The sequence below is a fragment of the Globicephala melas genome, chromosome 6 (assembly GCF_963455315.2).
Source record: "Globicephala melas chromosome 6, mGloMel1.2, whole genome shotgun sequence".
Taxonomy (NCBI): domain Eukaryota; kingdom Metazoa; phylum Chordata; class Mammalia; order Artiodactyla; family Delphinidae; genus Globicephala; species Globicephala melas.
The window spans coordinates 2,384,547-2,400,751 of record NC_083319.1 but is presented as its reverse complement, the minus strand read 5'-3'; the positions used below and the strand labels follow the sequence as shown (position 1 = coordinate 2,400,751).

The following is a 16,205-nucleotide window of genomic DNA, read 5'->3' as shown; positions in this document are numbered from 1 at the left end:
CACACCACGTGGCCTAGGCGGCGTCCGTCTGGTTGCACCCCGAGTCGGTGCTCGTTACTGTCATCTCAGGGAGGGGTGACCACGGGCTTGCAAGGGGTTGTAGTGCTGTGCTCATGGTCATGGAGCTGGGAAGTGAAGTGGGAGGTTCAGGACTCAACCCAGGTGGAACGCTAGGCCCAGTGCCTGGAGCCAGGCTCACCTGAGAAGCGGGGGGGCGGGTGTCACCCCCAGAAGAGCCGGGACATCAATCCCAAGCCCTGTCACCGGCGTGCTTTATCTCCCTCCCAGAGGGAGATCACCGTCCCAGTGTATGGAGGACATGCCAACCCACGACCCGCCACGTCACTCTGAATTTATTACCAATCACCACTGAAACAAACTTGATGACACTGCTGTGTTTTCTTCGCCGCTTGTACCCCGGGGCCTTGGAACCTGCCCGGCGCGCAGTCCTTTCTGAACGAACGCGGTCTCGCCAGCTTCCACTTGGGGTCTGCGCCCCCAGAGAACTAAATTCCTGCGGACCTGTTCCTGTCCCCCCTTACGGGTACCGAGCACCTACCGTGTGCCGGGCGCGGTCCCCGCCCCCGCCCCACAATGCTTTGCGCCCCGCCCCCCGTGCCTCTTCCGTTGGAGCCACCTGGTTAATCGAGCGTCGCGCGCTGGCTGCTCGGCGCTCGGCTGGCCGCGCCTGCCCACGTGCTGGTTTCCGGCGAGCGCAGCGGAAGGGGAGAGGGTCGCGCCGGCCGGGGGCAGTGTATATGTCCGTGGCTGCCGCTGCCGGCGCGGGACGCTGCGCCCTGGCTTTCCTCACCGCGAGTAGGACCCCGGAGCGAGCCCCGCCCGACCCCCGAACCTCCAGCCATGGCTTCTCTGCTTGCGAAGGATGCCTACCTGCAGAGTCTGGCCAAGAAGATCTGCTCCCAGCCCAGCCCCGAGCCACAGAAGCGCAAGTCGGGTAAAGCGCAGCCCCCGGCCGGGACTGGGAGGGCTTCGGAAGGGGGCGCCCCTCCACCCCCCCAGCGTCCCCACTCCCCTCCGCGGCGGAGGTCGGTGTGTGCCCCACACCGCACCTGAGTAGCCTTCAGGTGGAGTAGACACGTAGATGCGTAAAACAAGCCTGTGAAATATTAGAGGGAAGTATTGTAAGGGATGCTTAAAGGCAACGCCATTTCCTTTGCTCGTTGGGGGCATCCGTCTGGGAGTCTGAGGGATTCAGCTGTGCGCCCTCCGGGCTGGAAGCTCGGCCGGGGTTTGGAGGAGGTGACCCCGTGGAATGGTTGCTCTGCCGTTGGGCATCGTGAACAGGCTTAGCCAGCCCTCCACGCCGGGTGGGAAGACAGGTATGAGTGATGATGAAAAAATTACTTTTTCAGCCCAATACTATGGGTCTGGTGGTGGTGTGGGGAGAAGGAAGGAAGAAGATGGGTCCTGCTAATGGGAGTTTACACGGCAGTGGTGACAAGGGTCCCCTCAGGAGGCAGATACACAAGTAGGTGAAACAGACAGTAATTGGCCTGCCCTGGCGCAGAGGAGGGGAGAGTGGGCACGTCTGCCGTGGACCTACCAGAGGGAAAACGACCTTTTCTTTTTATACAAGGAAAATGTGTTCATCGTAGAAAATTGAAGTTAAGTGAATTTTTTCACCACTCAGTTACTAGTTAGATCTGTGTCTTTCTAACACTTTTTCTGAGCGTTTCTCACTGAAACAATTTGGCTCTTACTTTGTGTACTCAATTCTCATTTTCCTTGTAGAATGTAAGCATTTTCTGCCCTCCCCAGCACACACACTCGTGGGATCTTAGGTCCCCGACCACGGATTGAACCCAGGCCCTCGGCAGTGAGTGCGCAGAGTGCTTAACCACAGGACCGCCAGAGAATTCTCTCTCAATCTGTTACGGTGAAAGCCTGTGCCGTTACGTTTTGTTGGGTACAGCACGGTGTGTTTTGTGGCGGTGCCGTCACTGTCGTTGTAGATGGATATCTAGGTTTAACTAGATTTCCACTCAAAAAAGGACGTAACGATGCACATCGTGAGGCCACATCTTGCTGCGTACCCAGAGTGAGTGCTCACGAGCAGACTGCGGGGGCAGCGTGGGGGTGTTTTTCAGGGTTTTGATGAGTGTGGCCAGTCTGCTTTCTAGGAATTTTGTGGTTCTGAGCTCAGCGGATGAGGGTCTCCATGTCCCCCATCCTGATCGGCTTTTGGCATTCTTCTAGGACCGAAGCCTTTGCAAGACCTTTTTACATATTGAATGGGTCACAGGGATTGGGGTGGCAGCCCTTTCTCATTTTGTGTTTCAGCTGGCAAAACTCAAGTCTCAGAAGCTGCTGGGCCCCCCAAAAAGAAGAGGAAGAGAGCACAGAAGAAATCCCGGGAGCGGGAGGAGAAGGCTGCAGAACCCAAGGCCCAGGCCCCTGTGGAGAAGTCTCAAGCCAGGACACCAGTGGCAGCCAAGGAGAAAGAGGATGAGGCCCGCAGCTCGACCGGGGCCCCTGCGGGTGAGGGGGGTGGGCAGGGTCGACTGGGATCTGCGACAGATACAGAAGTGGGCCTCTCTGGTCATAACGGCATGATCAGATCGTGTGAGACTTCCCGAAGAGCGCGTTTTCAGAGGACAGATCACGGGGCCCCTGTGGGTGGATGGGAATCTCAGGAAGTGCACAGTAGTTCCAGGCCACGTAGTAACTGGGATGGCGAGGGGCAAGGCCAGGTCCCCCTGAGGTCCTGCAGCAGCTTGGCTTGTAGCTTTACTGCCCTCACGTCTCTGAAGTGGTGTGAGAGCTGCCTCTGGGTCTGGGGGGCACTGCAGAAGGTGGAAGAAGTGGGAGATGGGTTTGGGCCGCACTTCATGAGGATGTCCTGTCCTGGAGGCCAGTCCAGCTTGAAGAGGTAGGGTAGAATTTACTGGAACTGACCTGCAGATCCACGAGTGGTCACTGGAGGGGGGCAGTGTGTGGAGACTCAGGCTTCGAAGCTGGGCCCTTGGGGAGGGCACAGGAAGGGCGGGGGGTGGGGGCGTCTCCTTTGGGTCCTCTGACTGCTTCTTTGCAGATGGCCTGGTCAGTGAGCCTGGCTCGCTGTTTGCCTTGGACGTTCTGCGGCAGCGCCTGCATGAGAAGATCCGGGAGGCACGGGGCCAGGTAGGTGGAGGAGGCCTCTGGGTCCCGTGGTGGTTTCCACACACTGCCTGGAGAGAAGACGCCCAGGGGCTTGCTGAGGTCGGCCCCAGCTCTGCCAGCTATCATGGGGCTGACGGGGCAGGCGTGGGGGGGCTCAGCCCCTGTTCCCACCCCTGCAGCGGGTGCCGCCAGGGCCTCGGCAGCTCTGTCCTGCAAGAGGTCAGGTGTAGTTCTTGTCATCTTGGGGAGCTCGGCCCCCAGGGCCCCCCTCCTGCTGGCCATGCTGGGCTTCTGGCTCTTCCGTCCTGCGGCCTTGGAGAGAGGCTCAGCCTCTCCCTTCAGGGAAAGCTGCCTTTGCTAACACACCCACGCTGGGCGACAATTCCTGCACGTTTGTCCGTCTAAATGCACGACGGTCCTGTGAGGTAAGCCAGGGCCTGAGATGAGGTGACCAGCCCGAGGTCACAGGCATGGGACGGACGCTCCAGGACCTCAGCCAGCCTCAGCGTGGATGGCATCGCCACCCCCCCCCAAGCCTCCTGCTGTGTGGGGACAGTCCCCTAGCTGCTTTCTGCACTGTCCTGGGACAGGCCCGAGGGCCCTGCCTTCCTGCAGTGGTCCAGAGCACTGTTGTCTGCCCCGCAGGGGTCAGAATCGTGCAGTGGTCTGCACAGGTGCAGTGTTCTGACCCAACGCCAAGATCTGGGTGGTGGCCTTGGCTAAGCCCCCTGTCCTTGTCTCTGAAATGGTGGAGGACCACACGTCCCTTATTGGGTCACTGGGGAGACTTAGAGGCAGCATGTTTGGGAAGTGCCCCGGTATGGTAGGTGCCTGGGATCAGGAAGGCACGGTTCTCGTGGGGTCCCCTTGGCCTTGTTTTGGGTGCACTTTGGGTGCCAGGTCACCTCCGGGTGGAACGCTGCACGTGGCGGGCCCATTTTCCTGCCCTGATTCCATGTGCCAGGCTGGGGGCCCCGCGGTTGGGAGAACCTGATGAGTGAGCACCTTCTTGCGCCGCAGGGCAGCGCCAAGGAGTTGTCTCCAGCTGCTTTGGAGAAAAGACGCCGGAGGAAGCAGGAGCGCGACCGGAAGAAGAGGAAGCGGAGGGAACTGAGAGCAAAGGAGAAGGCGGCCGAGGCCCTCGAGGGGGTGGAGGCTGCCGAGCCGCCGCCCGAGGCGCCCCACGAGGAGGCGCAGGCCCAGTCGGGGCTGCTCTTCAACAAGGTGAGCGCTGCGCGGACGTCGGGCGGGTGGAGGTGGGCGCAGTGTGCGGGCCCCAGGCGGGCGGGAAGCGGCGCTCAGCTCACATCGCCCTCTTCCCCCGAGGTGGAGGTGAGCGAGGAGGAGCCGGGCAGCAAGGCCCAGCGTAGGAAGGAGAAGAGGCAGAAGCTGAAGGGGAACCTGACGCCGCTGACGGGCAGGAACTACCGGCAGCTACTGGAGCGCCTGCAGGCGCGGCAGGCCCGGCTGGAGGAGCTGCGGGACCAGGACGCGGGCCAGGCCCGGGAGCTCGAGGCCAGGATGCAGTGGACCAACCTGCTGTACAAGGCCGAGGGCGTGAAGATCCGCGACGACGAGCACCTGCTGCAGGAGGCCCTGAAGCGCAAGGAGAAGCGGCGGGCGCAGCGGCAGCGCGCATGGGAGAAGCGCACGGCGCACGTGCTGGGGAAGATGCAGCAGCGGCAGGACAGGCGGCGGCAGAACCTGCGCAAGAAGAAGGCGGCCAGGGCCGAGCGGCGCCTGGAGAAGGCTCGCAAGAAGGGCCGCATCCTGCCCCAGGACCTGGAGCGGGCCGGCCTGGTCTGAGGGCCTGGATGCCCGGCGCCAACCCGGGAGGCCGCAGGCTCCGGGTCCCAGCGGAGAGCGGACGCCGCCGCGTGCTTGAGAGCCTTTGGATCCAGGGCAGGGGTGACCCAAATCCAGGCTCTAGGCTCCTCTTGTGAGGCCGGAACGCTCCCTGAGAGTTGCGGGGTGGGGGGCGAGGGAGCAGCGAGGAGGGAGGGGGCGTCTTGAGGGGGGGCTTCCCTGGCGCCCTCTTCCTCCCCCATGTTCACAGGAGCGGGAACTGCTGTGTCTGCCCCAAACTCACTTGGAAAAGGACAAAAACCAGCCAGCTCCTGTAGCCTGCGTTGGAGTGAAGTTGACGGGCTCGGTAACTGGGAGACGGCGGGGCCGTCCTCAGGCTGCCTGGAATTGAGTTATTCGAAGTTAATTTCTAAGGTGGGTGAAACAGAATTTAAGGTAGACATGCACATTAAAGATCCTAAGGTAACCAGTAAAAGGTAGAAACAGTGAACTAGCAGGAAGAACAGCGGAGTGGGGTGGACGGTTATCGATCTAGGAGGCGGCAGGAGAGAAAGAGTAAAACCTAGAACCGAGCGAGGCCAATGGAGGGTGCACAGTCGGGCACAGTTAAGTCCAAGCCCGCAGGCAGCCGGGATGAATGCACGGGACAAAACTCAATGAATCTTATGGTATGTGGATTATGTTTCAGTAAAACTGTTAATAAAATTCTTTTGACTAAACTCCAGTTAAGAAACAGATGGTAACCAAAAGGAAGCTGGTGTGGCTGTATCATAAGATGAAGATTTGAAAGTAAAAGGCACTAGTAGAGAGAAAAGAAAGTCGCCACGTAATGAAAGGGGTGCAGGTCACCTGGAAGGTAGAACAGTCCTGCACCAGGAGCAGCTTCAAATCTGTCTAGCAGAACCTGACCCGCTACAAGGAGAAATCAATTCACAAACCGAAATGGGAGATTTTTAACATCTCCGTTAGGAATTGATACACCAAGCAGACAAAATCAGATGCATAGGGAAGGTTTCAACGAGAGCATTTGTAAGCTTGAGCTGATGGACACACAGAATAGTGCAGCTAAAAACAGTGTGTACCGGGACTTCCCTGGTAGCCCGGTGGTTAGGACTCTGCTTCCAATGCAGGGGGTGCGGGTTTGATCCCTGGTCAGGGAACTAAGATCCCATGTGGCACGGGATGCAGCAAAAAATTAAAAACAAAACAAAACAGTATGTACCTCAAGCACACGTGGAACAGTGGTGAAAACTGACCACCTCCTAGTCCATAAAGCAAGTCATATTTCAAAGCGTCAGCATCGTATCTGGCCGTGGAACAATTTAAAAACTTCAGAGGTAATTGTTAAAGGTTCCTGTTTGGAAGTTTAAAAACACACTTCTATGTGAGTCAAAGAGTAATCCCTAGTGGATGTTAGAGAAAGTTTAGGACTGAAAGGTAATGAAAGTGCTGTGCATTAAAATCTGTGGGCCACAGCTAAGGCAGTGTCAAAAGCACTTTGTAGCCTTAAAAGTGTGCTTATGTGTATCTGTTCTTGGTTATACATCTTAGGAAGTGATTGCATCATGCAGCACAATTTCCTGCCATCTTGCTTGACCTAGCACCTCATTCCAGGGTCCTGTTGTCCCACTCTCTGCACCCAGCAGTTGCTCCCGAATTATTGTCCGTATGTTGCAGTCAGAGTTGGGAGAGTATAAACCCCCTGTGGAAATCGCAGGAGCATCTCAAAAGGCCTGGTGGGCGTATCATCGGGTGCTCCCCCTGAAGCCTGGAAGTCCAGGAAGCTCGTCCCTCCGACCTGGAGTGCTGCTGTGTCCCCAGCTTCATGTAGCTGGTGTGCAGGGTGAGCAGGTGGTGCATTTTGGTGGCAGGTGGCATCAGGAGCACCCCATTTCTAGAAGCAGCACTGGACAATAGGAGATACAGCGCAGAAAGGGTGAGGAAATACAGGGAATTCTTCACCTGGTGGGAGACAGAGCCTGTATCCAAGTGGAAACACTGAAAATGCTCCAGCCTCCCTGGGCTTGGCCACTCGTGTCCCTCCCTGGCCCAGGGCTGGGAGCTGATGCACAGAAGCAAGGACATGCTGCACATGATTTTGGTGGCAACCGAAGCGTCTCACGGCCAGAGGCAATAGTGGACGATGGAATATGGACAACAGGGAAGAAGAGGTTAAGAACATTACAGAATGAGTCTAGGAGGCCCGATGCACGCCTCTTGGGTGTTGTGCGCCTCAGGCGCAGAAGATGAAATGCAGAGTCATGGGAGAAAACTTCCAAGGGCATAATGTCAGATATTTTGAGAGCCAAATGGCAAGAGTCCCCAAGTCAGAAGGTCCCTCCTCCTTCACTCAGCAGGGTGAGTCAGCTGGAAATAGCTGTAACCAGGACACGTGCTCAGGAGCCATGGTTCACCAGGAACTGGGGTTCCAACAGTCCTGCAAGGCCAGGGTAGTTTTGTGCCACTGGCCCCTTTGGGTGAGGCCGGGAAGTAGGCTCCCAGTCAACCTTTCCTTCTACTTAGGGGCTCCAGAAGTTGAACACATGGTTAGAAATTCAGTGAGGAGCAGCATGCAACTGAGTAGCTCAAGTGAAGCTTCTGTTCACCAGACCTGCATCGGGGTGCAGAGGGCAGAGAGAGAGCTGTCTCCAGACCCCCCGTGGGTTGGCGCACCCAGTTCATTGCACTAGCCTGACAACTGTGGGAACCTCGCGTACATGGCCTGTGGAAGTAAGGTGTTCCCTGCCGCCCTCGGGTTCCAGGATCTGCGCTGGCCCAAGAGCATGGTTCTACCCCTGCATGGTTCTACCCCTGCACCTCCCGTGGCATTCCATCCAGCCTTCAGGGAAGGGCCACCGTGGTGCTTCTCTACTCTGTTCACAGTGCTTTTCTAGTACCTCCGCAAAGGATTGAGTCTTCTGTACCCTCCCCAGACCACCTGTTGGGTGGATGAGCAGGTAACATTGTTAAGACCTTCCAACAAGCCTGCCTCGCTCCTGGCAGAGAGTAGCCTAGAGGAAAGAGTTCTTACCTCTGTGTCGTTCCAAGGGATTTCTGGAAGGTTCACTTACCTCAGCATGGGCCACTGTGGGTTCCAGGTTTTGGTCAAGCAACAAAGGAAATGATCGGATCCTTTCCAGTTCCCTAGGTAGCTCACTCTGAGTCCTGCTTATGGGTGGAGCCCCCTCTGGAACTGCACCCCGCCTTTCTTGGCCAAGCACTTCTAGAATCAGCTCCCACATACTTCCCTGGTTTTTGTCCAATGTAAAGCAGCAGATACTTGTTCATTTAGTCAAAGCTGCTTCTGAATTGGACTTTGTAACTGGCCACTTTGGACCTGCTGAGATCCGACTGTCCTTAGCAGTCTAGAGACAAGGTGAGATGGGAGTGAGTTTGAGGAGACTGGCTTCTCCTTGGAGGTAACTTCCTCCGATAAGAGTCTTCAAGCAAGGCACAGCCTTATCAGCCAAGGAAGGAGGGACTGAGTTCTCAAAGTGAGCCTTGGCGAGGTTGGGTATTCAGGGTACCTGAGGCATCCAACGTTGCCTAAATATCCCCATTTCAATTCTGAGGACTGATCAGTGCTCCAGCTTTTCCACGAGAGATCCGGTAAGGTTGTGCATTCGCCTGTTGCTGGGATTTGCTGATGGGCTAGCTAAGACTTGGGTGTTCAGGTAACTCAATCTTGCAGCTGAAAACCAGATGAGAGGTTTTTCTACAGAGTAATAGGAAGTCCCTGATTCTCAGTCCATGTTGACTTTGAGGACTTTGAGCCTATCCCTGTCTTTCTGTTGACTACCAAGCACTGTTAAACGAGCAGCCCCACCCTGCAGTCCTGGAGTTTCTCAAGCCTTTCTCATTTCTCAAGGTGGTGTTCAGCTAGTCTCTCAAAGTCTTGCCTTCAAAAGATATTTGTCTCAGGTGACCACATCTCCAGATAAGTTGTTTTGCAGCTGTGTGCCAATATATCCAGGGTCCCATCCCCTGGTACTAACCAAATTTCTACTACCCTCAGCTAAACTCCAGCCAGATAAATCCCAGGTTTTCCCTAAGTCACTCATGAGAGGTCATGTTATGTTGCATTAAGAAAAGTACTTTTTAACAAATAAGACCAGTAGTTTAAAGTCAGACTGATCACTGGATATGTCTTAGCAACTAGGAATAGAGAAAAACTTCCTCAACTGGATAAATAACATTTACCCCAAACGTACAGATACCATCATACTTAACAGCGAAAAACTCAGAAGTTTCCTGCTAAGATCAGGAACAAGGCAAGAATGTCCCTTCTCATCACTGCTTTTCAGTGTCATAATAGCGAAGTCCTAGCACGTGCGACAGGACAAGAAAAAGAAAATGCAGATTGGGAAGGAAGAAATCAAACTGTCTTTGCAAATGACATGATCGTCTATGTAAACGTCCAGAAGAATTGACAGAAAAACCTGAAACATGATTGTATCAAGGTTGCAGGATACAATGTAAATATTGTAAAAAAAACAAATTGCTTTCTTATCTAACAAGTGTTCCTATGAACAAGTGGACTTTGAAACTAAAAATACATTACCATTGGGACTTCCCTGGCTGTCCAGTGGTTAAGACTGTGCTTCCACAGCAGGGAGCATGGTTTCGATCCCTGGTTGGGGAACTAAGATTCCCACATGCCACACGGCCAACAAAGCAAAACAAACAAAAAAGTACATTGCCATTTACACTGTGAAAATTAACAGTTTCCCAGTGCATGTAAAAGTTATGTTTACACTATACTGTAGTCAATTATTAAATGTGCAACAGCATTATGTCTAAAAAAATGTACAGCCTTAATTTAAAAATATTGCTAAAAAATGCTAACCATCATCTGAGCCTTCAGCTAGCTGTAGTAAAATCAAAGATCACTGATCACAAACCGTAACAAATGTCACAGTGAACATTTTTTAAATACTGTGAGAACTACCAAAATGTGACACAGAGACATGAAGCAAGCAAATGCTGTTGGCGAAATGGTGCCAATAGACGTGCTTGATGCAGGGTTGCCACCAACCTTCAATTTGTAAAAAATGCAGTATCTGTGAAGTTCAATAAAGGGAAGTGCAGTAAGAGGAGGTGCGCCTGTAAAGGGAAACCTCACTAACATGGAGTCGGGAGGCCAGAATAGGGAGCTGTCATGCACATATCACTCAACATCAATACAAATGCCAACAGGAAGAGATGTACCTTGCATCTCGGGCAGGAAGTGACACCACTACTGCCAGCAGGAGGAAGGGAGAATTTCTCCTTGCCTGGCAATAGCTCAGTGTCAGACTGTCACAACTCAGCTACTGAAAGGCCACTATACTTCAAACCCCAGTTTACTCCATTGGACTTTTTATTTATAGTAGCCCTTTCCAACGTCCCCTTCTGCTCTATAAAATTTCTTCTCCTTTGCTTTACCAGACTTGCATGTGGTTCACCATAGTTACATGTCCTGAATTACAATTCTTTGCTGCTCCTGAATAAGCCCTTCTTGTTGGTAAAATAACTGGCTGTCTTATTCCTTTAGGTTAGCAGTTAGCACCCCCGAAATGAAGTAATTAGGTATAAGTTTAACAAGCTGTATATTTGATCTATGTATCAAAACTCTGATGAAAGTTACCGAAGAACAACTAAATAAATAGAGATTCTGTGTTCATGGATCAGAAGACTCAGTGTTGTCAAGAGGTCAGTTCTTCCCAACTTGATCTACAGATTCAGTGCATTCCCAGCAAGTTAGTTTTTGGACATTGACAGACTGATTCTGAAGTTTATGTGGAGAGGCAAAAGACCCAGAATAGCCACTCAATATTAAAAGAGAAGGACACAGTTGGAGGACTGACACCACCCAACTTCAAGACTATAGTAAGGCTGCAGTAATCAAGACAGCATGGTATTGGTGAAAGAATAGACAAATAGATCAATATAATAGAGGGCAAAGAAATACACCCGCAAAAATATAGTCAACTAATCTTTGAAAAAGGAGCAAAAGAAATACAATGGAAGAAAGATAGTCTTTTCAACAAATGGTGCAGGAAAAACTGGACATCCACTTGCAAAAAAAAGAACCTAGATGCACAGACCTTACATCTTACACAAGAATTAACTCAAAATGGATCATAGATCTAAACGTAAAATTCAAAACTATAAAACTCCTAGGAAGTAACAGTAGACAAATGATCTTGGGTATGGTGATGACTTTTTAGGTACAACATCAAAGGCATGATACATGAAAGAAGTAATTGATAAGCTAGACTTCATTAAAAATTTCTGCTCTGTGGAAGCCATAGACTGGGAGAAAATATTTGCAAAAGATACATCTGATAAAGGACCGTTATCCAGAATACACAACAAAACAAAACCCTCTTAAAACTCAGCAATCACAAAATGAACAACCTGATTCAAAATGGGCAAAAGACATAACAGCTCACCAGAGAAGAGATTCAGATGGCAAATAAGCATATGAAAAGATACTCAACATCATATGTCATTAGGGAAATGCAAATTTAAAACAACAACTAGATATCACTAACACACCTATTAGAATGACCAAAATGCAGAACGCTGACAACACCAAATGCTGTGAGGCTGTGGAGCAACGGGAACTCTCACTCATCGCCGGTGGGAACGCACAACGGTGCAGCCACTTTGGAAGACAGTGTGGCAGCTTTTTACAAAACAAAACAGACTCTTACCGTATGACCCAGCAATCATACTCCTTAGTATTCACCCAAATGAAGTGAAAATTTATATCCATACAAAGTCCTACACAGGGATGTTTATAACAGCTTTATTTATAATTGCCAGAACTTAGCAACTAAGATGACCTTCAGTAGGCGAATGGATAAATAGCTGTTGGTTCATTCACACAGTGGAATATTGTTCAGCACTGAAAGGAAGTGAGCCATCAAGTTAAAAAAAAGACGGGGGAACCCTAAGTACATAATAGTAAGTGAAAGAAGCCAGTCTGAAAAGGCTACAGACTGAATGATTCCAACTATTCACGACATTCTGGAAAAGGCAAAACTATGCAGACAGTAGAAAGATCAGTGGTTGCCAGGGGTTAAGGGGAGACGGAGGGATGAACAGGCAGAGCACAGAGGATGTTTAGGGCAATGAAACAATTCTGTATGATACTATAATGGTGGATACGTGTCATTATACATTTGTCAAAGCCCATAGAAGGTACAGCACCAAGAGTGAGTCCTGATGTAAACTGTGGGCTTTGGGTGATAATGATGTGTCAGTGTAGGTTCATTGATCATATTCTATGGTTCAGGATGCCAGTAGTGGGCGAGGTTTTGTGTGTGGAGTCAAGAGGTTCTATGGGAACTCTGTACTTTCCACTCAGTTTTTCTATGAACCTGAAACTGCTCCTAAAAAAGTAAAGTTTAGGGCTTCCCTGGTGGCGCAGTGGTTGAGAGTCCGCCTGCCGATGCAGGGGACACGGATTCGTGCCCCGGTCCGGGAAGATCCCACATGCCATGGAGCGGCTGGGCCCGTGAGCCATGGCTGCTGAGCCTGCGCGTCCGGCGCCTGTGCTGCGCAACGGGAGAGGCCACAACAGTGAGAGGCCCGCGTACCGCAAAAAAAAAAAAAAAAAAAAACAACAACAAAAAGTAAAGTTTATTAGTTGAAAAAACAGGTGGATCATTGAAACTGAATGCTTTTCTCTGGAAGTGTCACGTGTCACTTCTGGTCTCATTTCACTGCCCAAAACAAGTCACATGGCAGGCCCCTCACTTCTGGCAGGCACCGAAATGCAATCCTACCCAATGCCTGGAAAGAGAGAGCCAGGATGTTCGTAAGAGCCCCAGAGCCTCCTGAGCAAATGTTGCCTGCCACGACTCTTGGTACAAATTTCTGTACCAATCAGAGCTCTTAGCTGCAATCACCTCTGTTGGTTTCAGCAGAAGGGGATTTATTGAGAAGACATTAGGGCACATCCAACTTGAAGATGTCAGTCTAAAGTTGGCATTTCCTCTGTTCTCCTTTCAGAAAATACCAAAAGCCAAATGGGGAAAAAAAAACAACAACAAAGAAAACAAATTCTTAGAGGTATCTGAAGAGGTGGACAGGGTGTGAAAAATAATAGAGATGGATCAGGGGAGCAAAATGAAGTGAGGAGGGGATGTACTTGGCTCCAGGTCTCTGGAAACATTGGTGAGTCCCCTTCTCCAAGGTGCAAACACAAAATCCTGCTCTAGCAATGAGGATGTGATGGGTGATATGGTAGTCGGAGCCTGTGTGGAGGTTTGCTTCCGAGAAGCAGAGGGTGGGATGCTGGGTGAAGACGCACAAAGATAAGGTATATTTGCAGGACTGTGTGTTGGGGGCTGGGATTAGAGAGACATTGCACTGGGAACAATCCTACAGCTTCCTTTCCTCTCTGACTCAGGGATGTAAAGGCTGGAGGAATTTACACATTAGGAAAACCCTTGTTACCCTTGATTATGATTCTCGTTCCTTCCCACAATGACACTTGTGCAAATATCTATGCCAGGAAATACCTTATTTATGGATGAGTTTCAAAATGGGAATTAGCATAGGACCTATGTAACGATACTACAAGGTTAAAAAGGGGGAAAAGAACAGGTGAAACTCATGGCAGATGAAGAACCCATGCCAAAAAACTTATGCCATAGAACAGATGAAATTGTTTTCAAATATTTCTCCATGAATTAATTTTAAAAAATGAAGCAATCTCCTTGGTAAAACAAAACACAAAGCAGAAAAACTGAAGGTTAAACTCAAAGAGTGGGAAAAAAGAAATCATCACAGAAATTAAATAAAATTAGAAGTAGCATATGAAAAGAATAAGCACTCCTAAAAACACGCCAAGGGACACAGAAAAAAAGCCATGATTTTATAGGGGGTCCCAGAAGAAGACGGGAGAAAGGGGCTGAGAACATATTTGAAGACATAATAGCTGAAAATTTCCCTCACCTGGGAAAGGAAACAGGCATCCAGGTCCAGGAAGCACAGAGGGTCTCAGATGGGATCAACCCAAAGAGGATCACACCAAGACACACTGTAATTAAAATGGCAAAACTTAAAGAGAATATTCAAAGCAGCAACGGAAAAGCAACAAGTTACCTACAAGGTAACTCCCATTAGGCTAACAGCTGACTTTTCAGCAGAAACTCTGCAGGCAGGAAGGGAGTGGCAGGATATATTTAAAGCGATGAAAGGGAAAAACCTACAGCCAAGAATACTCTGCTTGGCAAGGCTTTTGTTCAGATTTCATGGAGAGATCAAAGGCTTTACAGACAAACAGAAGCTAAAAGAGTTTAGCACCACCCAACCAGCTTTACAAGCAGAAAGTAACACACCATTGTTAAGCAATCATACTCCAATGAGGATGTTAAAAAAAAAAGTGTTAAAGGAACTTCTCTAAGCGAAGAAGGGGCCACAACTAGAGCTCATTGGTAAAGGCAAACATACATTAAAGGTAGTAAAGCAACCATATACAAAGCTAGTAGGAAGTAGTAAAATCATCTATATCCAAAGTAAGTGGTTGAGGGATACACAAAACAAAAAGATGTAAAATATAAAGTCAAAAACCAAATGCTGGGGGGTGGGTATAGTAAAAAGGCAGGGCTACGCCTAGAGCCCGTGCTCGGCAACAAGAGAAGCCTGCACATAAATAAATAAATAAATAAATAAAATTTATTATTGTTTTTTAAATGCAGGGCTGTTGTAAAAATGCATTTGAACTTAAGAGATCAGCAACTTCAAATAATCATACATGTATGTATAGATATGGGAGGAATATAGTAAATAGCTATGGAATGTCTTTGTATGGTGACACACTGTAACTAAACTTATTGTGGTGATCGTTTTGAAATACATAGAAATACCAAATCACTATGTTGCTTAACAAGAACTAACAGTGTTGGAGGTCAATTATACTTCAAAAACAAACAAGCTCATAGAAAAAGAGATTAGATGTGAGGTTACCAGAGGCAGGGGGTGGGGGAAGGGAGAACTGGATGAAGGTGGTCAAAAGGTACAAACTTCCAGTTATAAGATAAATAAATACTAGGGATGTAATGTACAACACGATAAATATAATTAACACAGCTGTATGTTATATCTGAAAAGTTGTTAAGAGTAAGTCCTAACAGTTCTCCTCACAAGGAAAATATTTTTTCTACTTCTTTAATTTTGTGTCTCTATGAGATGACAGCTGTTCACCAGACTCATTGTGATAATTACTTCATGATGTGTGTAAGTCAAATCATTATGCTGTACACCTTAAACGTGTACAGTGCTGTATGTCAATTATATCTCTGAAAAACTGGAAGAAAGAAAAAACACCCATAAATAGATGCATAAAGAACGATATAGGTGCAAGTTATTAAAGTAGGGATGCAAGTTCGAGAAAAATCAGGAACAACATGGAAGTGGTCTCTAGGGGTGGGACTTGGGGATCAAGAAGGTTTGGAGCAGAATCGATTCCTTCTTATTAACATTGTGAACCTGCTACAAGCACTTCCCTTATTTTAAAAAAATCAAACAGATAACTGGGTGCAGGGGGGGACTGCAGGCATACGGGCTGTCCGGGAGCTTGGCCACGCAGGCAAGAGGGAGGGCAGCAGGAGAGGAGGCCTGGAGTCACCGGCGGGAGGGGAGGCTCCAGGCGGCTTGTGGAGCGGGCGCAGCGGGGAGTCGAGGAGAGCCCGGGGTGCACCAGGAAAGGGACTCATCCTGGGCGCCAAAGGAGTGACACAGATGACGGAACTGGGAGAGGAAGAGCCGGGACAGGGGCGGGGCTGTGACCAGGCCTTGAGGCTCCCTTGAGGATGGACGCCTGCGCTGGTGCTGAAGCCACGTGACCCGTCCAGCTGGCTGTTTCTCAGGGTGGGGACAGAGAATGTGGACATCTGGGGAGGGGCAGCCAGCTAATGAGGGGGGAGGGGATCAAGGACACCGAGCTGGATGGCGGCTGCAGTGCTGGGGACAGAGGGCAGGAGGGGGACCTTGTCCTCCGTTCTTCACCGGGTCTCCCCGATGCCTCCAACGGGGCCTGCCATGCACAGGCCCCCAGCCAGAGCCACTGAGTAAACGAATCTTTATGCAACAGGTTTGTTGGGGACACGATGGCAGAATACCTCATCCCCGCCCGCGGGCCTCGCATTCTATAGGGGACGCGAAGCACCGTTGAGCGGTGTGGTCCGGGCCTCCGTGGGGCAGTGCCCAGTGCACGCAGGCCAGGGGTGGCAGGAAGACCCCCAGGGGAGTGGTGCCTGGAAAACCAGCTGGAGGTGAGGGGC

General features: G+C 50.4%; 1 protein-coding gene across 1 annotated transcript; it reads left to right on the top strand.

The window, feature by feature from the left end:
- The first annotated feature begins 713 nt into the window (after positions 1 to 713).
- SURF6 (surfeit 6) lies at positions 714 to 12,378 on the top strand. The gene is made up of 5 exons (XM_030838337.2): positions 714 to 955; positions 2,302 to 2,499; positions 3,053 to 3,141; positions 4,141 to 4,344; positions 4,447 to 12,378. The coding sequence occupies exons 1-5, from the start codon at positions 862 to 864 to the stop codon at positions 4,924 to 4,926; spliced, it is 1,065 nt and encodes a 354-aa protein (XP_030694197.2). The 5' UTR covers positions 714 to 861; the 3' UTR covers positions 4,927 to 12,378.
- The last annotated feature ends 3,827 nt before the right edge of the window (positions 12,379 to 16,205 follow it).